Raw genomic sequence first — 25,279 nt, forward strand, 5'->3', positions numbered from 1 at the left:
CCCAGCACTATCCCCGCCTCCCAACCACCAGCCCCACCTCCCAACCACCGGCTCTGGCACAGGCACAGACCGTATGAGTCTGCCCAGCACTATCCTCACCTCCCAACCACCAGCCCTGCCTCCCAACCACCGGCTCTGGCACAGACCGTACAAGTCTGTCCAGCACTATTCCCGCCTCCCAACCACCAGTCCCGCTTCCCACCACCGGCTCTGGCACAGACCGTATAAGTCTGCCCAGCCCTATCCCCGCCTCCCAACCACCAGCCCCGCCTCCCGATCTTGACTAAGCTCCTGAGGATCCATTCCTTCGGCACAGGATTCCTTTATGCTTATCCCACGCATGTTTGAATTCCGTTACCGTTTTCATTTCCACCACCTCCCGCGGGAGGGCATTCCAAGCATCCACTACTCTCTCCATGAAAAAATACTTCCTAACATTTTTCTTGAGTCTGCCCCCCCTTCAATCTCATTTCATGTCCTTTCATTCTACCACCTTCCCATCTCCAGAAAAGGTTCGTTTGCGGATTAATACCTTTCAAATATTTGAACGTCTGTACCATTCTCCCCAGGTAGTTCAGCCTACCTGGGGAGAATGGTCTCTCTAGCGACCCTGGACTGGATGCCAGTGACAACAGACACCAGTTGGTTGGGATGGGGAGCGTACTGTCTGGATCAAATGACCCAGGGACTCTTTTCTCAGGTGGAGACATTGTGGTTGAATCGTTTGGAACTGAGAGCCATCAGGATGGCCTTGGCATCATTCTTCCCTGTTGGAGGGCAGGGAAGTTCTGACAATGCAACAGCAGTGGCTTATGTCAACCGTCTAGCACAAGAAGCGCGACTCTTCTATCAGTGTGCAGAATCCCATCTGTCTTTGCTCTCAGTGTAACATATAGTGGGTGCACAGAATGTGCAAGCCGATTTTCTCTGCCAGAATCTCTTGGATCTGGGGATGTGGGAACTCCTTGAAGCGGTGTTCCTGGTGATTTCGGACAAATGGGGGCTTCCTATCTCGGATCTGATGGCCATGAGGTGCAACACCAAAGCCACATGTATTTTTTTAGCAGAAGAAGAGAATTTGTGTACAAGGCCTTGGCCGTCAGATTCACTCCTCTGTGTTTCCTCCGTGACTGATAGTTAGCAGAGTCCTCAAATGGATCTCTCGTCATAGAGGCCCAGTAATTCTGGTAGTGCTGTATTGGCCTTGGAGGCCACGGTATGTGAACGTGATCCACCTGCAGATCGACAGCCCCACCTGCCTTCCTTCCTAGTGGGCCTCCTGGTGCAGGGCCCCATCCAAATAGAGGATCCCTTTCCCTTCGGTCTTATGGCATGGCTGTTGAAAGGTTGTGATTGAAGAAGAGAGGTTATCGAGAGGAAGTCATTTCTACTTTTCAGGCCAGGAAGAGTTTCACCTCGGTGGGCTATGCTAGGATTTGGAGAACCTTTGAATTTTGGTGTTCCTCCTCGGGTCTACAGGCCTGTCTTTCACACATTCTTGCCTTCATGCAGGACAGACTGAGGAAAGGTCTATCTTTGAGCACTCTCAAGGTCCAGGTGATGGCTCTGGTGTGTTTCCGGAGCCATGTTATGGGATCTTCCCTGGCGGCGCATCCAGATGTGGTGTATTTTCTGTGCGGGGTTAACCATTGCATCCACCCAGGCGGGTGCTTTATCCTGCCTGGAATCTCAACCTAGTCCTCTGGGACTTGCAGAGGTCCCCTTTCGAGTCTCTGGACCCTGATCACTGTGAAGGATCTCACGCTCAAGAGGGTGTTCCTGGTGGCCATGACTTCTGGTAGGAGTGTTTGAGTTGCAGGCCCTGTAGTGTTCCACGATCCAGTTTTCGGAAGTGAGTGTCTCCATTAGGATGTTTCCTTCCTTCTTGCCCAAGGTGGTGGCGACTTTCCATCTGAATCAAACAATTTCGCTTCCCGCTTGCAGCAGGGAGGACTATCCAATGGAATACTGCTTTCTTTGCAGTTTGGATGTCCGCAGAATTTTGATAAATATCTGGAAGTCACTCATGATTTCAAGCGCTCAGACCACCTTTTTGTCCTTTTTGCGAGTCATACCAAAGGTGAACAAGTGTCTTAAGGCGACCATTGCTTGGTGGCTCAAGGAGGCCATTTCCTTGACTTACATTTTGGCTGTGAAATCTCCACTGTTTTCTCTCAGGTGCAAGCTATTACCATTGATGAGATCTGCAGGTCTGCGACATGGTCTTCGAAGCACACCTTTCTCAAGCAGTGTATCTGGATGGTCTGGTCAGACGCAATGAAGCCTTTGGTGCTTCAGTTCTGACAGCAAGAATTACTGTTTCCCACCCTACTTGAGGACTTGTTTTTTTACATCCCACAAGTCTATGGATTGGAATATAATGGAAGGAAAAATGAGCTCTTATCTGAACATTTTCTTTCCTTTAGTCCCAAGAGAGCAATCCAGAGGCCCTCCCTATCTATGCTGTCTATCTGGTGTCTTATGTGTACGTGGCCCACTGGATTTTGCTTCTTTGCAGATGCTAAGGTGCAATTGAACAACAAATAAATAAAAGAAGAGAATAATTTATTTCTGGCATTTATAATCCACTTAACCATCAAGTTCAAGGCAGAGTACGATTGTACATTATAAGCAGGTGCTTTCTCTGTCCCTAGAGGGCTCACAATCTTGTTTTTTGTGAAAGAATAGTTCTACTTGCGTTTCAGTTACGCCGAGTGAACCCAGACATTGGAGTTTATTTGGTTCTTTCAGTTGGTTGGAGGATCTTTCCTTTTTCGGTTTGTTTGCTTTTCTGCTTTGTTATTGTGAATACTGAAGGAGAAGGCTACTCCACAGGATCTGTATAGCAGAGCACTTTGTTCTCTATCTCCATCTGCTGGTAGAAGGGCATAACCCACAAGTATCTCTGGATTAATCTCTGGGGACTAAAGGTAAGAACTAATTTTTCCTTACTGATAAGTTCTTATCAGAGACTTTAAAGATTTAATTTTTTCAGGTCAGCAATGTTTCAATATAATCAGCCCATTATTGAGCAGTTCATTGAAAGAATAATCTAGACATTTCAAATTGTTCTGGCATAGTCCTAAATACATGCACATTATATTGTTCTACTAAGAATTTAAGATCTAGTCAAGAAATTAAATTGGTGCTTCCAACAAAAAAAAATTATTTTGTTTGAAAAGAAGTAGTTATAGATCTATGCAAGAGAAATGTTTAGAGTTGTGGAACTCTTTGCCTTTGGATATTAGAAACACTTCTGATTATTTGAGATTTAGAAGGTTAGTAAAAACTTGATTATATCAGAAATGTTTGGAGAGAGTTTCATTTTTTGAGCATCCAGAACAATACTTTCAACTTAATGTCAGTATTGTTTTTTATTTTATTTTATTTGATTGTATCGAGTGTGAGCTGGGTTATATTCGTTTTTGGATAATCATTTTGTAATCTTTGGTATTGTGTTAATTATTTTATTGTTTAGTGTTATAGGGTAATGTGATGTTATGATACACTAATGTAATGATGTATTACAATCTTATTGTTCTCCGTCTAGAACTATTTGGGATAAGCAGAGTATACATGTTTATGTTAAATATTCAGTAGCAATATTCATATAGCTAGTGCCACTGAATATAAAATATAACTTATAGTTGTGCGTACCTGTAGAAGTGCCAAATGTCGGGGTTTCTACATATAAGCTACACTTAGAATTCTTATAAGTTTTACATGTGGCTTGGTGACCCCAGGTTTAAACCTGGTTTTTCCACTTCTGAACTAAATATGTAGGCTGTGGGGACAATTCTATTACCTGGTGCCTCAATTTAGGTGCTACAGTGGTGTGCTCTTAGTTCTAATTCTACATTGACACTTAAGCACAACTAAGCAATTGTAGAATTTTGCATAAAGGCTTGGTGCACCAAAACGTCAGCATATCCACTTAAAGCAGGTTAATGGTTATTATAAGTTGATATGCCTTAGAAGTGTGCCATACAGCGGGTGCAACTGATAGTGTTTTATGTTACATATGTTGCGTGGCAACATGCCTATGCTTCACCCATGCTCTGCCCATGTATATGCCTTCCTTACAGTTATTCACTAAGCTAATTTAGCATGAACTTTATAGAAAAGAGCCTAGTACTTATGCATGCAATTGCCAGTTGGTACCAATGACGCATCTGTGTGCCAGAATTCTATAAGCTACCTGCATATTTGGTGCCTAACCTTAGACTCCAGCTTATAGAATTGCCCTTCACATGTATAGGGGCCATCTTCAGAGTACTCTAGCCATGCTCTCTTTGCTCTACATGTGGGGGTAATTCTATAACTGTGACCCCTTATATAGCTGCTTTCATGGCACCTAGAATACTACTATAGCAGGTGATATACATACCTATAATTTAAAACACCAGCCAGAGAACTGGTGCAAATGCTCACACTTAAATGCTGGAGATATACATGTGACTTATAATATTCTTTAAGTTATGTGTGTCTTGCACATGCTCAGCCCAGATTCTGCTTATGTGTATGCCTACCTGTAAAATACATGCTATGTAAGATACACACACATTAGTACAGTTAGAAAGTCTTTAGGAAGTAAATTCTTTATTAAACTATCTGATGTGACCAGATTTCACGCTTAGATTGCATCAGAGGTAAAAGATCATAACAAATAAACCTTAGAGCTGTGTAGCACACTACTGCACCTCTACATTATGTGATCAAGTTGATATCCACTTTTCTCCGAAGAGCAGGCTCTCATATTCTCACATGTGGGTAGAAGCCAATCTGCGTCATCCAGTCCGGCATTTATGCTCAAGTGAAAAAAACAGAGCTTTGTGAAGCACGAGCCATGCGTGAGTGCCTTCCTGCTCGTCACAAGAACGCAGTTCCCTCAGTTTTGATTTTTCTGCGTGAAGAGAAGCTACATTTGTTTGGTTTCCACTTGTCTGGGTTAGAGCTTTTTTTAGAGTGCCTTCAGCCTTTATTTTTCTTCTTCTCTTTCGGTTTGTTTAAAAAAAAAAAAAAAAGTACTCTTATTTTCTTAGTCTTTTTTGCCCGCATTTAACTTTCCTTTTATTTTCTATGTGGGCTGCTTTTATATATTGATCATTGTGACTTAATAAAGGATGCAATAAAGCGAAGATTCTCCGAGGACAGCAGGCTTCTTATTCCCACAAATGGGTAACGTCCAGTCCGGCATTTATACCCAAGTAAAAAAATAGAGCTTTGTGAAACGCGAGCCGCGCTCCACTGCGCATGCATCCTTTACCCCTGATGAAGCTTAAGAGTAAAAAGTGGCCACATCAGGTATTTTAATAAAGAATTTATTTCCTACAGACTTTTATAACTGTAATAATACTATTTTTGTCTTCTGGATTCTGTATTACCTAAGCTCTGTGATTCTTTTCAGATATATTTACAGAGTATTGCTTAGATAGATTTTTGGCATTTGTATGCACATGTACACAAATGCATGTATATGCTTTTATTCTAAACATGCACATAATCAATGTGTAAATGTTAGGCCTATTTTATAGAATTACCCCCACTGAGGTAGTTGTATAAGAGTTGTAGGTTAAGGGGGCTGGAATATGCCTATTTTATAAATGCCAAATAAGAGGGATCAAACAACACAGCACCAGCAGTACAGAAAAAAAAAACATAGTTGTCCAGAAGAATGAGTGGAGAAAGCAAATTTTATTGAGGACCTGCCACAGCCTGTGTCTTGGCGTAATGTTTATGTCAGGGATCTGTATAGAACACATATAAACGATATTAAAGTGCTAGAGTCCAAATTGCCTCTATCATAGGCAAAATATATATTTTATGTTATGCAGACCTCAGCAGTGAAACTCAAGCCTCAAATATTCTGCCATGAGAATTAAGCACTCAATTTCAGTCTTCTTTTAAACTGTGCTGTTCTTTTACCTTTACAACTGATATATTGTGGTAAGTATTGAATATATATTTTTTTAATGGTAATAATATAATTAGGGGGTCTTTTACTAAAACTTAGCTTGAGTTGTCTGCAGCAGGGCCCATAGGAATAAAATAGGCCATGCTGCAGTTAACTCAAGCTTAGCTTTAGTAAAAGACCCCTTTGCTTTGTTGGCTCAGGGGCAGCAGTCTGACATGCTGCATGTTTCACATAAAGCTATTTCAAGGACATACCCCCTACAGAAGTAAAGAAGACAGTAAGTCTCTCTATAACCTGAATAAAAACTTTATGCTTCTGCTATTATTTATAATTGCACTTTAAGATGATATGGAATTCTCTTCTTTAATCTTTAACTAAGAAATCCCCTACTATCTAGTCAGTGCACCTCAACTTGCCAACCAGAGTTGTTAAACAAACATGGTGCTAGCGTTTTTTGTGAATCTTTTAAATCATCAGCTGATTGAATCCACCAATCACCAAATCCTTGCTCAGACACTATTACAATAAAGATACTCATTCAATCTCGGCATTCAAGCCTGTAGGATTAACTGTTATCAACAAAAGTATCCAATGCTGTTCTTTATAGTTGAGTCTACCTTCATAAGTACCATCCTTCCACCCTTCGTTAACTTGCTCTAATAGCCATCATTTAATATCTTTAACTGTATGATGTTTCTCCACCCAGTGTGTAACCAATGGGACTTCCATATTCATAGCAGTGATCTTTGATTTGTGTTCATTTAATCGCAGACGCACTGGTCTGCTGCTATGTCCTACATATATATGCCAGCTGGCATGAATATTGTATTAAATATACTACATTTGCACTATTGCAGTCTGTATTATGGCAAGATTGTATACTTCTTCCTGTCTGTTGACCTGTCCATATTGGACCTGTTAATGCCAATTCGCAGCTTTGACACCGTCCACATGTAGAATGCTAACCTACATGGTTTGAATTTATATGATCCTTATACTTCTGTCTAGATCATATTTCTCCTATTGTGCGTCCATGCTTCTCCGAGGACAAGCAGGCTGCTTGTTCTCACTGATGGGTGATGTCCACGGCAGCCCCTCCAATCGGAATCTTCACTAGCAAAGTCCTTTGCTAGCCCTCGCGCGCCCGCGCGCACCACGCATGCGCGGCCGTCTTCCCGCCCGAAACCGGCTCGAGCCGGCCAGTCTTCTTTCGTCCGCACTTGGTACGGTCGTGTTTTCGCCGTGTCGAGCCCCGGAAAGTCGACCTCGCGCGTCCGTTTTTTTCGACGTGTTTTTTCTTCGGAAAATCCTCAAACTGTTTGGGAAGTGCTCCGGAAGCCCTCGGGTTTCGTTTGCCCCTTCCCGTATTTTTCAGATTTTGCCCCGGTAAGTTTTCTTTCGTCGTCGGGGTAGGCCTCTTTTCGGCCTCGGTCAAGATTTTTCTCCCTTAAAGTTTTGGTGCTCACCATTCGTCATTTCGGATTTTGATTTCGCCGGCGTGATTTTTCCGCCCATGACATCGAAGCCTTCCAGCGGCTTCAAGAAGTGCACCCAGTGCGCCCGGGTAATCTCGCTCACTGATAGGCACTCGTCGTGTCTTCAGTGTCTGGGGGCCGAGCACCGTCCTCAGAACTGTAGTCTGTGTTCCCTGTTACAAAGGCGGACTCAGGTAGCGAGATTGGCCCAGTGGAACGTTTTGTTCTCGGGCTTTTCGTCGGCATCGGCACCAGGGTCATCGAGTGCATCGACGTCGTCAGCGTCCAGACCTTCATCCTCGGCCGCCAGTGCATCGAGTGCATCGAGGCATCGGCCCTCTGCATCGGCGCCGAGACATCGGATAGCTGCATCGACATCGGTGGTACCGGGACCTCGTCTGCTGATGTCGTCGGACGGTGGTGCATCGTCAGGAGTGCAGGTGAGGGCTGTCCATTCCCCTGCTGGTGGCGGTGAGCCTTCGGGTGGGTCTCCCCCTACCCTGAGGGCTCCTGCGGTACAGCCCCCCCGAGATCGACCTCCTTCGACCTCGGCCCCGAGGAAGCGACGGCTGGATTCTACGTCCTCCTCGTCGGTGCCGGGGAGCTCCGGTGACATGCTTCGGAAGAAGTCGAAGAAGCATCGACACCGGTCTCCTCCCCGCGTCGGCACCGAGAGCTCTGGGTCGCCGAGGGAGTCGGCACCCAGCAGGCATCGGCACCGAGAGGACCGCTCACCCTCTGTGCAGGAGGTGTCGATGCGCTCCACTCTGGACAGCCCGGAACAGCCTCCACGCCCGGAACAGGTTCTGACGTCGACGCCTGCATCGGCCTCCATGCCTTTCTCTGCAGCCGCTCTGAACGAGAGCCTCCGGGCCGTTCTCCCAGAGATTCTGGGAGAGCTGTTGCGCCCTACCCCTCCGGTACCGGGGATGCTTGCGCCTCCGGTACCGTCGAGCGTGGCGCCGGCTGGCCCATCGCCCGGGGTGAGGTCCCCGACGTCGGTACCGCGTGCGGTGCCGACTGCGGCCACCTCCCAGGAGGGCTCCCCGACTACGTCGGCGGAGGGAGCTTCGCCGATGCGGGTGAGGGAGTCTACCTCTCGACGCCCCCATCGTGGACGTGGCTCCACTGAGTCGAGCCGGGCGAGGTTGCAGACACAGGTTCGTGAACTTGTGTCTGACACCGAAGGTGAGGCCTCGTGGGAGGAAGAGGAAGACCCCAGATACTTCTCTGGCGAGGAGTCTGAGGGTCTTCCTTCTGATCCTACTCCCTCCCCTGAAAGACAGCTTTCTCCTCCTGAGAGTCTGTCTTTCGCTTCCTTTGTCCGGGAGATGTCTACGGCCATCCCCTTCCCGGTGGTTGTGGAGGACGAGCCCAGGGCTGAAATGTTTGAGCTCCTGGACTATCCTTCTCCACCTAAGGAAGCGTCCACTGTTCCCTTGCACCATGTCCTGAAAAAGACATTGCTTGCGAACTGGACCAAGCCACTAAGTAATCCCCACATCCCCAAGAAGATCGAGTCCCAGTACCGGATCCATGGGGACCCAGAGCTGATGCGCACTCAGTTGCCTCACGACTCTGGAGTTGTGGATCTGGCCCTAAAGAAGGCTAAGAGTTCTAGAGAGCATGCTTCGGCGCCCCCGGGCAAAGACTCTAGAACCTTAGACTCCTTTGGGAGGAAGGCCTACCATTCCTCTATGCTCGTGGCCAAAATCCAGTCTTACCAGCTCTACACGAGCATACACATGCGGAACAATGTGCGGCAGTTGGCGGGCTTGGTTGATGCGCTCCCCCCTGAGCAAGCCAAGCCTTTTCAGGAGGTGGTCAGGCAGCTGAAGGCGTGCAGAAAATTCCTGGCCAGAGGGGTGTATGACACCTTTGATGTTGCGTCCAGGGCCGCTGCTCAAGGTGTGGTGATGCGCAGGCTCTCATGGCTGCGTGCCTCCGACCTGGAGAATAGACTCCAGCAGCGGATTGCGGACTCGCCTTGCCGTGCGGACAATATTTTTGGAGAGAAGGTCGAGCAGGTGGTAGAGCATCTCCACCAGCGGGATACCGCATTCGACAAGTTCTCCCGCCGGCAGCCTTCAGCATCTACCTCTACAGGTAGAAGATTTTTGGGGGGAAGGAGGACTGTTCCCTACTCTTCTGGCAAGCATAGGTACAATCCTCCTTCTCGACAGCCTGCGGCCCAGGCTAAGCCCCAGCGCGCTCGCTCTCGTCAGCAGCGTGCGCCTCAGCAAGGCCCCGCGGCTCCCCAGCAAAAGCAAGGGGCGAGCTTTTGACTGGCTCCAGCAGAGCATAGCCGACATCCAAGTGTCAGTGCCGGGCGACCTGCCGGTCGGGGGGAGGTTGAAAGCTTTTCACCAAAGGTGGCCTCTCATAACCTCCGACCAGTGGGTTCTGCAAATAGTCCGGCAAGGATACACCCTCAATTTGGCCTCAAAACCTCCAAATTGTCCACCGGGAGCTCAGTCTTACAGCTTCCAGCACAAGTAGGTACTTGCAGAGGAACTCTCCGCCCTTCTCAGCGCCAATGCGGTCGAGCCCGTGCCATCCGGGCAAGAAGGGCTGGGATTCTATTCCAGGTACTTCCTTGTGGAAAAGAAAACAGGGGGGATGCGTCCCATCCTAGACCTAAGGGCCCTGAACAAATATCTCGTAAAAGAAAAGTTCAGGATGCTTTCCCTGGGCACCCTCCTTCCCATGATTCAGGAAAACGATTGGCTATGCTCTCTGGACTTGAAGGATGCCTACACACACATCCCGATACTGCCAGCTCACAGACAGTATCTGCGATTTCAGCTGGGCACACGTCACTTCCAGTACTGTGTGCTACCCTTTGGGCTCGCCTCTGCGCCCAGGGTGTTCACAAAGTGCTTGGCTGTAGTAGCAGCAGCACTTCGCAGGCTGGGGGTGCACGTGTTCCTATATCTCAACGATTGGCTGGTGAAGAACACGTCCGAGGCAGGAGCCCTGCAGTCCATGCAGTTGACTATTCGCCTCCTGGAGCTACTGGGGTTTGTGATAAATTATCCAAAGTCCCACCTTCTCCCAGTGCAGAGACTCGAATTCATAGGAGCTCTGCTGGATTCTCGGACGGCTCGCGCCTATCTCCCAGAGGCGAGAGCCAACAACTTGTTGTCCCTCGTCTCGCGGGTGCGAGCGTCCCAGCAGATCACAGCTCGGCAGATGTTGAGATTGCTGGGCCACATGGCCTCCACAGTTCATGTGACTCCCATGGCCCGCCTTCACATGAGATCTGCTCAATGGACCCTAGCTTCTCAGTGGTTTCAGGCTGCTGGGGATCTAGAAGACGTGATCCACCTGTCCACGAGTTTTCTCGAATCCCTGTTTTGGTGGACGATTTGGTCCAATTTGACTCTGGGACGTCCTTTCCAAATTCCTCAGCCACAAAAAGTGCTGACCACGGATGCGTCTCTCCTGGGATGGGGAGCTCATGTCGATGGGCTTCACACCCAAGGAAGCTGGTCCCTCCAGGAACGCGGTCTGCAGATCAATCTCCTGGAGTTGCGAGCGATCTGGAACGCTCTGAAGGCTTTCAGAGATCGGCTGTCCCACCAAATTATCCAAATTCAGACAGACAACCAGGTTGCCATGTATTACATCAACAAGCAGGGGGGCACCGGATCTCGCCCCCTGTGTCAGGAAGCCGTCAGCATGTGGCTCTGGGCTCGCCGTCACGGCATGGTGCTCCAAGCCACATATCTGGCAGGCGTAAACAACAGTCTGGCCGACAGACTGAGCAGGATCATGCAACCTCACGAGTGGTCGCTCAACTCCCGAATGGTGCGCCAGATCTTCCAAGCGTGGGGCACCCCCTTGGTGGATCTCTTCGCATCTCGAGCAAACCACAAAGTCCCTCAGTTCTGTTCCAGACTTCAGGCCCCCGGCAGACTGGCATCGGATGCCTTCCTCCTGGATTGGGGGGAGGGCCTGCTGTATGCTTATCCTCCCATTCCTCTGGTGGGGAAGACTTTGTTGAAACTCAAGCAAGACCGAGGCACCATGATTCTGATTGCTCCCTTTTGGCCGCGTCAGATGTGGTTCCCTCTTCTTCTGGAGTTATCCTCCGAAGAACCCTGGAGATTGGAGTGTTTTCCGACCCTCATCACGCAGGACGAAGGGGCTCTTCTGCATCCCAGCCTCCGGTCCCTGGCTCTCACGGCCTGGATGTTGAGAGCGTAGACTTTGCCTCTTTGGGTCTGTCAGAGGGTGTCTCCCGCATCTTGCTTGCTTCCAGGAAAGATTCCACTAAGAGGAGTTACTTCTTCCTATGGAGGAGGTTTGCCTTCTGGTGTGACAGCAAGGCCCTAGATCCTCGCTCTTGTCCTACACAGACCCTGCTTGAATACCTTCTGCACTTGTCTGAGTCTGGTCTCAAGACCAACTCTGTAAGGGTTCACCTTAGTGCAATCAGTGCATACCATTACCGTGTGGAAGGTAAGCCGATCTCAGGACAGCCTTTAGTTGTTCGCTTCATGAGAGGTTTGCTTTTGTCAAAGCCCCCTGTCAAGCCTCCTACAGTGTCATGGGATCTCAATGTCGTTCTCACCCAGCTGATGAAACCTCCTTTTGAGCCACTGAACTCCTGCCATCTGAAATTCTTGACCTGGAAGGTCATTTTCTTGGTGGCAGTTACTTCAGCTCGTAGAGTCAGTGAGCTTCAGGCCCTGGTAGCCCAGGCCCCTTACACCAAATTTCATCATAACAGAGTAGTCCTCCGCACTCACCCTAAGTTCTTGCCAAAGGTCGTGTCGGAGTTCCATCTGAACCAGTCAATTGTCTTGCCAACATTCTTTCCCCGTCCTCATTCCTGCCCTGCTGAACGTCAGCTGCACACATTGGACTGCAAGAGAGCATTGGCCTTCTATCTGGAGCGGACACAGCCCAACAGACAGTCCGCCCAATTGTTTGTTTCTTTTGATCCCAACAGGAGGGGAGTGGCTGTAGGGAAACGCACCATATCCAATTGGCTAGCAGATTGCATTTCCTTCACTTACGCCCAGGCTGGGCTGGCTCTTGAGGGTCATGTCACGGCTCATAATGTTAGAGCCATGGCAGCGTCGGTAGCCCACTTGAAGTCAGCCTCTATTGAAGAAATTTGCAAAGCTGCGACTTGGTCATCTGTCCACACATTCACATCTCATTACTGCCTGCAGCAGGATACCCGACGCGACAGTCGGTTCGGGCAGTCAGTTCTTAAGAACCTGTTTGGGCTTTAGGATCCAACTCCACCCCCCGAGGGCCCTGTTTGTTCTGTTCCAGGCTGCACTCTCAGTTAGTTGGTAAATTTTTTAGGTCAATCTCAGTTATGTCCTCGCCGTTGCGAGGCCCAATTGACCATGGTTGTTGTTTTGAGTGAGCCTGGGGGCTAGGGATACCCCATCAGTGAGAACAAGCAGCCTGCTTGTCCTCGGAGAAAGCGAATGCTACATACCTGTAGAAGGTATTCTCCGAGGACAGCAGGCTGATTGTTCTCACAAAACCCGCCCGCCTCCCCTTTGGAGTTGTGTCTTCCCTGGTCTTTGTTTTGCTACATATGAGACTGGCCGGCTCGAGCCGGTTTCGGGCGGGAAGACGGCCGCGCATGCGCGGTGCACGCGGGCGCGCGAGGGCTAGCAAAGGACTTTGCTAGTGAAGATTCCGATTGGAGGGGCTGCCGTGGACGTCACCCATCAGTGAGAACAATCAGCCTGCTGTCCTCGGAGAATACCTTCTACAGGTATGTAGCATTCGCTTTATAAGATATAATTTGAAATTTTATCCGACGGGTACAGTTGCGTTCGCAATATATGTACAATTGATTGTGCTGCTGTAGAGTAAGGTAATACACACATTGATATGTCTACGTCCGGAGTGTGAGATTTATTCATCGGGAGCAGATCTCTATTTGCAGAGCGAGCTCATAAATATGCTTCTGTTACAGCCTTTCGTGGTAACCTCTGTTGTGAAAATGTTTAGTTAATTATCAGGCTTGATTTTTAAAATCTTCCAAGGAGGTACAGATTTGCCAAAGGCGTAAAAATTGACTTATGGGTAAACGTTTCTTCAGATGATATGGATGATAGCTTGCAAACTGCAAAAAGCTGTTCCTCTCTACTGGCTCGCAATATAATGTATTGCTTATTCCTCTCTGATTTTTACAAACCATAACATCTAAAAATTCAATCTGATTCTTACTGTATTTTAATGTAAACTGAAGGCAGGTATCCAATGAATTAATCCAAATACCAAATTGAACCAATTTTTCTTCAGTTCCTTTCCACAGAAAATGTATGGGCTACGACTGTATGCCTGTCTGATAAAATTTTCAATTATATCTATAAGTGTGGATGCACGATAGGAGAAATATTTTCTAGACAGAAGTATGAGGATCATATAGAGGGGCATAATCGAATGGCGCCGGCCATCTTCGGAGCCGGCTCCGTAAAGGGGCGGCACCAACCGTATTATTGAAAAAGACGGGTGGCTATCTTTTGTTTCGATAATACAGTCGGGGCCGGCCAAATCTCAACATTTAGGGCAAATGTTGAGATCGCCGGATTTAGAGATGGCCGGCTTCGGTTTTTGGCCATAATGGAAACCGGGGGCCTGTCATCTCAAACCCGGCCAAATGCAAGCCCTTTGGTCGTTGGAGGAGCCAGCATTTATAGTGCACAGGTCCCCCTCACATACCAGGACACCAACCAGGCACCCTAGGGGGCACTGCAGTGGACTTCAAAAATTGTTCCCAGGTGCATAGCTCCCTTACCTTGGATGCTGAGCCCCCAAAAACCCACTCCCCACAACTGTACACCACTACCATAGCCCTTAAAGGGTAAAGGGGGCACCTACATGTTGGTACAGTGGGTTTGTGGTGGGTTTTGGAGGGCTCACAATTATCACCACAAGTGTAACTGGTAGGGGGAGTATGGGCCTGGGTCCGCCTGCCTGAAGTGCACGGCACCCAGTAAAAACTGCTCCAGGGACCTGCATACTGCTGTCATGGAGCTGGGTATGACATTTCAGTCTGGCATAGAGGCTGGCAAAAAATGTTTTAAATTTTTTTTTTTTTTGGGTGGGAGGGGGTTGGTGATCACTGAGGGAGTAAGGGGAGGTTATCCCCTATTCCCTCCGGTGGTCATCTGGTCAGTTGGGGCACTTTTTTGAGACTTTGTCCTAAAAATAAATGGACCAAGTGAAGCCGGCCAAGTGCTCGTCAGAGCCGGCCTTTTTTTCATTATCGGCCGAAGCCGGCTATCTTTTAACCACGCCCCCATCCCGCCTTCCGTACCCTTCCGAAACGCCCCCTTTCACTTTGGCTGGCCCTGCGATGGAATGCAGTTGAAGTCAGCCAAAATCGGCTTTCGATTATACTGATTTGGCCGGGTTCAGGAGATGGCCGGCCATCTCCTGATTTGTGTCGGAAGATGGTCGGCCTTGTCGTTCGAAAATAAGCAGGATAAGTTCAAGCTGTGTAGGTTGGCATTCTACATATGGACGGTGTCAATGTCCATGCCAGCTGGTTTGTGTAAGACGTAGCAGCAGATTGGTGCGTCTGTGATTAAATGAACACAAATCAAGGATCACTACTATGAATATGGAAGCCTCATTGGTTACACATTGGGTGGAGATACATCATACAGTTAAAGATATTAAATGACGGATATTAGAACAAGTTAACAAAGGTTGGGAGGGTGGTAATTATGAAGGTAAACTGAACTATAAAGAACAGCATTGGATATATTTTTGATAACAGTTAATCCTACAGGCTTGAATGCTGAGATTGAATGGGTATCTTTATTGTAATAGTGTCTGTGCATGGATCTGTGATTGGTGGATTCAATTAGCTGATGATTTAAAAGGTTCACAAAAAACACCAACGCCATGTTTGTTCAACAATGCTGGTCAGCAAGATGAGGAGCACTTGCTAAATGATAGGGGATTTCTTAGTTAAAGATTAAAGTAGGAAATTCCATATCATCATAAAGTACAATTGCAAATAATAACAGAAGTATAACGCTTTTTTATCCAGGTTTAGAGAGACGTACTGTCTTCTTTATTTCTGTATGAGGTATGTCCTTGAAACATGCAGCATGTTAGACTGCTGCCCCTGAGCCGACAAAGCTGTTTATTATTACCATTTTAAAAAAAGATATTCAATACTTAACCACAATGTATCAGTTCCAAAGTAAAAAAAACAATACAGTTTATAAGAAAGCTGATGACGAGCTGAGTGCTTAATTCTCATGGCAGAATATTTGAGGCTTGAGATGCACTACTGAGGTCTGCATAACATAAAAAAGTATATTTTGCCTATGATAGAGGCGATTTGGACTCTAGCACTTTAATATTGTTTGGAGAGCTAAAAATTAGACATTTTGGTCTAGACCTGTTTCAGTCGTCACAAAAAGGTATCTTAAATGAGCAGATGACCACTGGATGGATTAAGGCATGACCCCCATAACTCCCCCAGTGGTTACTGACCCCCTCCCACCACCCCAAAAATGTGAAAGAAACAGTATATACCTTCCTGTATGACAACTTCAAATGTTATGGCCAGTGACATTAGAGGAGCAAGCAGGTCCCTAGAATAGCCTAGTGCAGTGCACTGTGGGAACCAAGGCCCATATCCCTCTCTAACTGGTACACTTGTGGTGGAATTTGTGAGCCCTCCAGAATCCACCAAAAACCCACAGATAGGTAATACCTGCAGGCATAAGGGCTATTGTAGTGGTGTACAGTAAATTTTTGGTGTGTTTTGGAGGGCTCCCCATACAATATAAGGGGATAATGTTGAGATGCGTACCTGGGACCTTTTATGTGACGTCCACTGCCGTGCTCCCTAGAATGTTCCACTGCTCTGCTGGGATGTTTGTGTGGCCAGTCTAGTAAGAATGTTGGTCCACCATACATCACAATAGCTTGTTTTTCTGCATTTTTTCTTGATTTGTTTTGTTTTGGGGTTTTTGTTTTCAAAAAATGGTCCTAAAAGATAGATGCATTAAGCACATAAACATCTAGTAAATGGCCATTTCCGAAATAAAAGGTTGGGTGTTTTTCTGGTTTGAACATGGCCATGCTCACTACTGGATTTCTGGACGTTTTTCCCAAAAGGTCCAAAATTGGGTTTAGACGTTATATCAAAAATGCTCCTTTTAAGCTCTAATAGAATATCAAACATGCCAGTGATGAATCGGTGCTATAAAACTTGAATACCAATAAATTTAGGAGCTACAAAAAGTGAATACAAACTTCTGTCTTCTGTTACTGACTGGTATTTAAGTCATGGTAGCTTTGCACTTTATGCTATGCTGCAGATAATCTTCATTGGTCATGTTATTTTACATCAGTCTGATCATTTTTTTTTCTAATTTTATATTTTTCATTAGATTGTTTCCTTCAGTTATACTTTATAGAATTTGCACATTAATGCCAATTAACTTCAATTATTACCAATAATTGGTTATTAGTGCCAGTTAGCAGCTAATTTGTTGCACTTAACTGTAGTTAATTTACAACTTTCTACATCCTGCATGCACAGTTTTGCATGCTAAGCTTAAAATACTGCGCACAAGATTATAGAGGGGCCATTTTACAAAGCAGCAGTAGGTATTTCTGAGTTCAGCATGCACCGTTTTCTACACTAGAAAATAATTTTTATTTCCTAGTGCGGGGGATGGGTGTTCCTGGCAGGAATCTGGCAGCACAGGCACGAGTAACGTGTATGCCTTTATCACCTACTAAAGAGGAGGTGGTAAGGGCTCAGGCAATTAAGGCTGCAAGCTATTTTTAGAAATTGGCGCATGGCCATTTTAGAGCCGCAATAAAAAGTGGCCAGAGTGCGCGGGAAACCCACAAGCAAAAACTACTGCCGGCCACTTTTTCCCTCAGCTTAGTAAAAAGACCCCTTCATTCTGGGGTTAATGTTTTGAAACATTTTTATTTGTTTATATATGTTTTATGTTTATATATGTTTTATACAGACATCTGACCCAGGCCATTATGCCAAAAACATGGGCCATGTCCGGCCCTTAATAAATTTGCTTCCTCCACCTCTTCTTGTGGCCAACTATACTTCTTGTGTACCTATCTCATAAATACAAATAGGTGCCTATATTTCTTTATAAAATACTGTGTAAATCCTGCACCATATTACGTAAGTGCATTGATTAGTGTGTTTTGTAAACAGCACACATACTACCCAAATCTGTTTGCACCCCTAGCAGTGCGTACAGTAAAAGTATGCATGTTCATACCATCGTGCATACTTTTACTCCTACTGTAATTTTATGAGCCATTTTATATACATATTTTTCATCTACATGTTTTAATAACTATAAAATTATTTCTATATAGCTATATGTGTAAATGCCATCTGATTTTCACAAAAAAATGTGCTTAAACATTCTGAAGAATGCCAAACATTTGCTTTTAGAAAATAGTTCTAAATATACATTTGTTTGTTTTCCTTAGGTCCAGCTTCTGAAGAAAGCCCTGGTGGTAGTTCTACAGTGGTGTTTTAACCACAATTTCAGTGTTCGTCTTTATGCATTAATTGCTCTCAAGAAACTCTGGACTATATGCAAAAGGTTTGGAGCAGAAGAGTTTGAAGCGCTGGCTGCTGTTATTGAATCTAGCCTTCAGCAAGTTGAAAATGTGCAAAATACTGGGTTAGTAAAATATCTTTCTTTGCATAAGTCATATCAATTTAAATAAATAAATGGGTGTTTTCTGAAAGATTAGCCCATGTTATCTGTCACAGGACCCATTTTATTTCTGTGGCCAGTGTGCTAATCTTTAGCAACAGACCTTTATAGATTTAGGGGAAAACTAGTTATTTTACTGATGCTTTTCATCAGATTTGCTAGAAGCAAAATGTTATGGGTCTTTCCCTTACCGTAACTGGTCTAGCAAAACATTTTGAATAGTAATGTTTTGTTCTATAATAATTTCAGGTTGAATCTTTCATCTACAAAGCGTATGTGAAAGATTTGCACTGTTCCAGCTCCGAAGCGAAGTTCGTAATTTGTTAAATCTATTGTAGGAGTCTTAGAGGTTCATTTACTAAGCTTTAGTAAGTGCTAGTGCATGCTTGTAATGATTAAAAATGGCTTACCGTGGGACACGCTCAAGCATTCAGTGGAAAGTTTCAGATTGATGCATGCAAAACTATTTTTTATTTCTCCGAGGACAAGCAGTCTTGCTTATTCTCACAAGTGAGTAGATGCCGATCTGCGTCGCCCAGTCCAGCAAATATGCCATAGAGCTTTGAAGAGTTTAAGTCGCACTCTACTGTGCAAGCGTGAATGCAACTCCCTCAATTTCGCTTTTTCTGTGTGAGAAGTAGCTGCTTTTTGTGATGTCCCCTCACATGCCCAGTTTAGAACAATTTCTTATTCGGTTGAGTGCTTCGGCGTCTTGCTACGCAGTCCCCCTGGGACCATCCATCGTCGGACCCAACCCCGAGACGACGGGAGGATTCAACGTCGTGCTCATCGGCACCAAGGAGCATGGGTGACGTGCATCAAGCATAGGCCAAGAAGCATTGTCACTGGTCTCTCTCAATCTATGGTCCGTGAGTTCCGGGGTGCTGAGGGACTCGGCACCTGGGAAGCGTCGGCGCTGGGAGGACAGCTCTCCCTCCATCCAGGAAGTGCCGATGTGCATGTCTCCAAGCAGCTGAGATCCTGCTCCCACATCGGCCACAGCGATTCTGCAACCTGTGCCTCAGCCAACACCACAGTCTGTCCCGATGTCGGCCCTCAATGAGCATTTCTGCACCTTACTCCCTGAGATTTTTGGATAGTCTCATGCAGCGATGTGCATTGGTATTGGGGGTGCTTGCACCTGCCATACCTTCCACTGCAGCCCCACCTGGCCCTCAGTCTGCGGCCTCTGATGCTGGCACTGCTTGCAGCCCTGGTGTCGACTACCACCCAGGCCAGTACCCTCTCGACATCGGTGGAGGAACCTTCACCGGAGTCAAGATGGGAACCAGTCTCTCGATGCCGCTCTCGAGGCAAGCTCGGTCTCGGACATCCCTTAGTGAGGTTTTATCCGACACCAAGGAGGAATGCTCATCAGAATCCGAAGAGGAACCCAGGTACTTTTCCTCCAGTGAGTCCTATGGGATCGCTTCTGAGCCCTTCCGTCCACCTGAGAGGAGACTGTCTCCACCTGAGAACCTCTCTTTTACATATTTTGTGAGAAAATGGCTAATGTCCTGGATTATATCTCCCCTCCTAAGGAGGCTGTGATGGCTCCTCTCTACAGGGTACTCAAGGCAGTCCTCATACGGAACTGGGCGTCCCCTCTGTCCCTGTGGTCCCCCAGAAGATTGACACCCAGTATCAGATCCACGGTGAACCTGGATTTGTAAGGTCCCAGTTACCTCATGATTCCATGGTGGTGGAATCCGCTCTCAAAAGAGCCAGCAGTCCTAGGGACTGTGCCTCAGCTCCCCCAGGCAGAAAAGCTAGGACCCTGGATTCTTTTGAGAGGAAGATGTATCAGGCTTCTATGCTCATCTCCCGTATCTAGTCATACCAGCTCATTACAAGCGAATTCGGTGAGGAAGCAGTCGGACTTGGTCGATGTGCTCCCTCCAGAGCTGGCCTAGTATTTTCACCAGTTGGTCAAGCAGCAGAAGGCGTGTCACAAGTTCTTGACCAGGGGCATTTACGACACTTTTCACTTGGCATTCAGGATCTCTGCCCAAGGTATAGCAATGCGAAGACGCTCATGTTTGCATGTTTCTGACCTGGAACATTCTGTTTAGTAGAGGTTGGTGGTTGCCCCTTGCTGGGGGGATAACCTTTTTAGAGAGAAGGTTGAAGAGGTCATGCAGCCTGATGTTCTTAGTGAGCCTCTTAATGGAGCTGATGCCTGATCTGGAAGCCCTGAATGTATACCCCCATCTCCCCTATCCCAGTTCCCCTCGGATCACTAACCCTTCTCTCCAAACCTTCCATCACCACAACAATCCATATCTCTGGCATGAAATCACCCTTTTTAGCAGCCTGTCCTTTAGCTGGAATACCAGGAGCCTACCACTAGAGATGAGAGGTGTGAATTTGAAGTCAGCAGATGAAGGACAGGAACAACTGGAGATCATTCCTGCCCAGCCACTAGTCACCAGAAACCCCCAGTAGTTGCTAGGTGGAAGTGGGGGTAGAGGGAAAGGTTATTTGATACCAGAGGAGATGGGAGACTTTGGAGGCTCGGGATGTTGGGGCTGCCAGGATGTTGGGATGCAGTCATGGGTGTTGGAGTGGAGAGGGTTATTTTATTCCACTGTTGGACTCGTTCAAAAATAGTGGATCTGATTTAGAGCCTGCTATCTTTGTGTTGTGGTCAGAAACATGCAATCAATATTCCCATCTGCAGTAGTGCAAATTTATATTTACTACACAAGTTAGTAATTACTGTAAATATTGCTGCAGTAAAAGGGCATTTATGTACAGGAAGAGAGCCTTTTTCAAATGGAGAGCTCTGGAATGAGGGGGTATAAGACAAAGATAAGAGGAAATAGGCTTAGGAGTAACCTAAAGAAGTATTCCATATCATCAAGCTGATCAATCCATAGACTGGTGGGTTGTGTCCATCTACCAGCAGGTGGAGATAGAGAGCAAACTTTTGCCTCCCTATATGTGGTCATGTGCTGCCGGAAACTCCTCAGTATGTTCTCTATCTCAGCAGGTGGTGGTCACACACAGCAGCAGCTCTGGCTAGGCCTCCAAGCCTAATTTTTAGGTTTTGTTGAGTGCCTGGGGTTGAGGGCTCTTTTGAGCAAGTGCAAACCTGGTGGTGCCAGGTCCCTCCTTTTCTCCCCCCTCCCGCTGGCTCCGTTAAAAAAAAAAAAAAAAAAAAAAATTTGAACGTCGTTAAAGGCGTTTATTTCGACGTTTATTTAAGCGTCTATTGCAGCTACTCACTGGGACACCAGGTCGTTACAACTCGGAGCGGACAGCAGGTAATTTTTACCTTTTTATAGCGGGCAGGGGGTTCCCCGATTCTTCTCCTCGTGGCATATGGCGTCGGAGGGCGAGGGCGCAAAGGGTCGCTCCCCGGGTCGCTTGAGCGCTTCTAGAGGGGATGCGGGGGTCTTAAAGCCTGATTCGCCCTTGTTGGGTGACAGTTTCGTGACCGATGAATGTCCCGGTCCTTCCTCCGGCGTGGCGGTTTTTCCCGCCATAAACGCCCATCCCCCGCTCCTCGCCTCCGCCTTCTTGGCCGGCCACGCGGCTCGGACGGCTTCTTCTTGGGCCGCCCTTGAGGTTGGAGACATTAATGCCATGAACGCCCCTAATTTGGGCGACGGCACAGAAGCGGCTAAAGTTAAGAGCCGTTCTTCCCGCGCGGCTCCTTCGCGGAGTTTCGCGCCGGACGCCATTTTGGATGCGCAGCATGTCTCTCCCCCGCTATTGCGAGCGCCGGTTGAGGGTGCGTCTAGGGCTGTTGCCCAGGCTGCGGAAGTGCACAGTCTGGGGGGTTTCTCCCCCGAGTTTGTTTTGCTGCTGCATCAGGCCTTCCTCATGCACAACGCTGCCCCTGCTCCCTCGTCTGGTAAAGAGGTTGAGGTTCCCAGAGGTAAACGTCCTCGGGTTGATTCCCAGGCCTTGGAGGAATTTGTCTCCTCCGATGTAGATGAGGGCAGCGTGTCTGAGGTCTCCCAACGGTCCTTTGCGGATTCCTTGGAAGAGACGGATCCCCGCTCGGATGGAGCGGATGACCCCTCTGCAGCGCGGCTTTTTAGCCCAGAGGATTTGCCCAACCTGTTGTTACAGGCCATGGACACTTTGAAGATTTCCTCTCCGGAGGACGTCTCTCCCTCAGCCCCTGTTGGCTCTGCCATTATGCTGGGGACGAAGCGCCCGCCTAGAACCTTCCACGTGCATGATGCCATGCACACCTTAATTTCGGCTCAATGGGATGTCCCGGAAGCGAGCCTTAAAGTGGCTAGGGCTATGTCCCGCCTCTATCCTTTGGCTGTGAGTGAACGTGAGGCCTATCTGTGGCCTACCGTGGATTCTTTAATCACTGCGGTGACTAAGAAAACGGCGTTGCCGGTGGAAGGTGGCACGGCCCTAAAGGACGCCCAAGACAGAAGATTGGAGGCGGCCTTAAGGTCGTCCTTTGAGGCGGCTGCTTTAAGTTTGCAGGCCTCAGTTTGCGGCTCCTATGTGGCCAGGGCGTGCCTGACTATGGTGCAGCGGGCTTCCCCCTCGGATCATTCCTTGAGGGCTGATTGGCCGGCCCTGGAATCGGGCTTAGCCTATTTGGCAGACTTGCTGTATGATGTCTTGAGGGCCTCAGCGAAAGGCATGGCTCAGACAATCTCTGCGCGGCGGTGGCTTTGGCTGAAACATTGGTCTGCTGACCACGCCTCTAAATCCCGCCTGGCTAGGTTGCCTTTTAAAGGCAAGCTGCTCTTTGGGGTCGAGCTGGACAAAATCGTGACCGATCTCGGCACGTCTAAGGGCAAGAAATTACCAGAGGTCAGGGCTCGGGCTAGTACTCGTCCCGGTACCTCCAGAGGACGGTTGCAGGAAGCCCGTCGGTACCGCCCGGGCAAGTCGGGTTCCTCTGCCCCCTCTTCCTTCAAGAGGAATTTCTCCCCCAAGCAGCATTCCTTTCGCAGAGACCGCCGTCCCGGAGGTGCTCCCTCCGGTCCTCCCCCAGGGTCTCGTACCCAATGACGGGGTCTTGGTCCACGCCCCAGTGCAGATTGGAGGACGGCTGTCCTCGTTTCTGGGCGAGTGGACCACAATAACTTCAGACGCGTGGGTGCTGGAAGTCATCAGAGACGGCTACAAACTAGAGTTCTGCCGACCCTTAAAAGACGGGTTTGTACTCTCTCCCTGCAAGTCTCCGGTCAAAGCTGTGGCAGTGCAGCAGACCTTGGACAATCTGATCCGCCTGGGCGCGGTCGTTCCGGTGCCAGAAAGTCAGCTTGGCAAGGGACGTTACTCCATTTACTTTGTGGTACCAAAGAAAGGAGGTTCTGTCCGGCCTATCCTCGATCTCAAAGGGGTCAATCGGGCCTTGAAAGTGCGGCACTTTCGCATGGAGACTCTCCGCTCTGTTATAGCGGCAGTGAAGGCAGGAGAGTTCCTGGCATCCTTGGACATCAAGGAAGCGTACCTGCATATTCCCATCTGGCCTCCTCATCAACGCTTTCTGCGTTTTGTAGTCCTGGGACGACACTTCCAGTTCAGAGCCCTCCCTTTCGGGTTGGCTACTGCTCCGCGGACCTTTTCCAAAGTAATGGTGGTCATCGCGGCCTTCCTACGAAAGGAAGGGGTACAAGTCCATCCTTATCTGGACGACTGGTTGATCCGAGCCCCCTCTTATGCAGAGTGTGGCAAAGCTGTGGACCGGGTAGTTGCTCTTTTGAGCTCCCTGGGATGGATCATCAACTGGGAGAAAAGCCAGCTGCGCCCGACTCAGTCCCTGGAGTACCTGGGAGTTCGATTCGACACCCAAGTGGGCAGAGTGTTCCTGCCAGACAATCGGATTGTCAAACTTCAGGCTCAGGTGGACCAGTTCCTAGTAGCCTCTCCCCTTCGGGCTTGGGACTATGTGCAGCTGTTGGGCTCTATGACGGCCACGATGGAAGTTGTGCCCTGGGCCAGGGCTCATATGAGACCACTTCAACACTCTTTGCTGCAGCGCTGGACTCCGATGTCGGAGGATTATGCTGTGCGCCTTCCCTTGGATCCAGCAGTGCGCAAGGCGCTGAGCTGGTGGATGCAGACAGACAAGTTGTCTGCGGGAATGCCTCTGGTGACCCCAGAGTGGATTGTCGTCACGACGGACGCCTCGTTGTCGGGCTGGGGAGCCCACTGCTTGGGAAGGACAGCGCAGGGGCTCTGGTCTCCTGCAGAGGCAAAGTGGTCTATCAACCTCCTGGAACTCAGAGCCATTCGGTTGGCGCTTTTGGAGTTCATCCCGGTACTGGTGTTGAAGCCTGTACGGGTCCTGTCGGACAATGCCACGGCTGTGGCCTATGTCAACCGCCAGGGAGGTACCAAGAGCGCCCCTCTAGCCAAGGAGGCTATGAATCTTTGCCAGTGGGCGGAAGCGAACCTGGAGCAGCTTTCAGCGGCCCACATTGCCGGAGTCATGAATGTCAAGGCGGACTTTCTCAGTCGCCATACCTTGGAGCCCGGAGAGTGGCAGCTATCTGCTCAGGCGTTCTTGGACATCACGAAGCGCTGGGGCCAGCCGAGCCTAGATCTGATGGCGTCATCGGCCAATTGCCAAGTGCCGCGCTTTTTCAGCAGAGGACGGGACCCTCGATCCCTGGAAGTAGATGCTCTTCTCCAACAGTGGCCGACACAAGAGCTTCTCTATGTGTTCCCGCCCTGGCCCATGTTGGGCAGGATGCTAGACCGGGTGGCAAAGCATCCCGGCAGGGTAATCCTGGTGGGTCCGGATTGGCCCAGGCGTCCCTGGTATGCGGACTTGATCAGGCTCTCAGTCGACGATCCTCTGCGGCTGCCAGTGGAGCAGGGCCTGTTACATCAGGGTCCCGTGGTGATGGAGGATCCCTCCCCCTTTGGTCTTACGGCCTGGCTATTGAGCGGCAGCGTCTGAGGAAGAAGGGCTTCTCAGACAAGGTCATCGCCACTATGCTGAGAGCGAGGAAGCGCTCTACTTCTACTGCTTACGCCAGGGTTTGGCGTATCTTTGCAGCGTGGTGTGAAGCAGGCTTACTTTCTCCCTTCACTGCTCCAATTTCTTCAGTGTTGGCGTTCCTGCAAGAAGGTCTGGAGAAAGGCCTGTCGCTCAGTTCCCTTAAAGTCCAGGTAGCGGCTCTGGCTTGCTTCAGGGGCCGCCTGAAGGGTGCTTCCCTGGCTTCGCAGCCAGATGTGGTGCGCTT

The 25,279-nt window shown here is 48.4% G+C and overlaps 1 protein-coding gene across 1 annotated transcript in view; it reads left to right on the forward strand.

Moving 5' to 3' along the window:
- TARBP1 (TAR (HIV-1) RNA binding protein 1) overlaps positions 1-25,279 on the forward strand; it is a 919,966-nt gene that overhangs the window by 656,194 nt on the left and 238,493 nt on the right. The window contains exon 24 of the mRNA XM_030198123.1: positions 17,869-18,065. Within this exon, the coding sequence (XP_030053983.1) occupies positions 17,869-18,065 (197 nt within the window). The remainder of the gene's footprint in view (positions 1-17,868; positions 18,066-25,279) is intronic.

Source organism: Microcaecilia unicolor, chromosome 3 (assembly GCF_901765095.1).
Source record: "Microcaecilia unicolor chromosome 3, aMicUni1.1, whole genome shotgun sequence".
Classification (NCBI taxonomy): domain Eukaryota; kingdom Metazoa; phylum Chordata; class Amphibia; order Gymnophiona; family Siphonopidae; genus Microcaecilia; species Microcaecilia unicolor.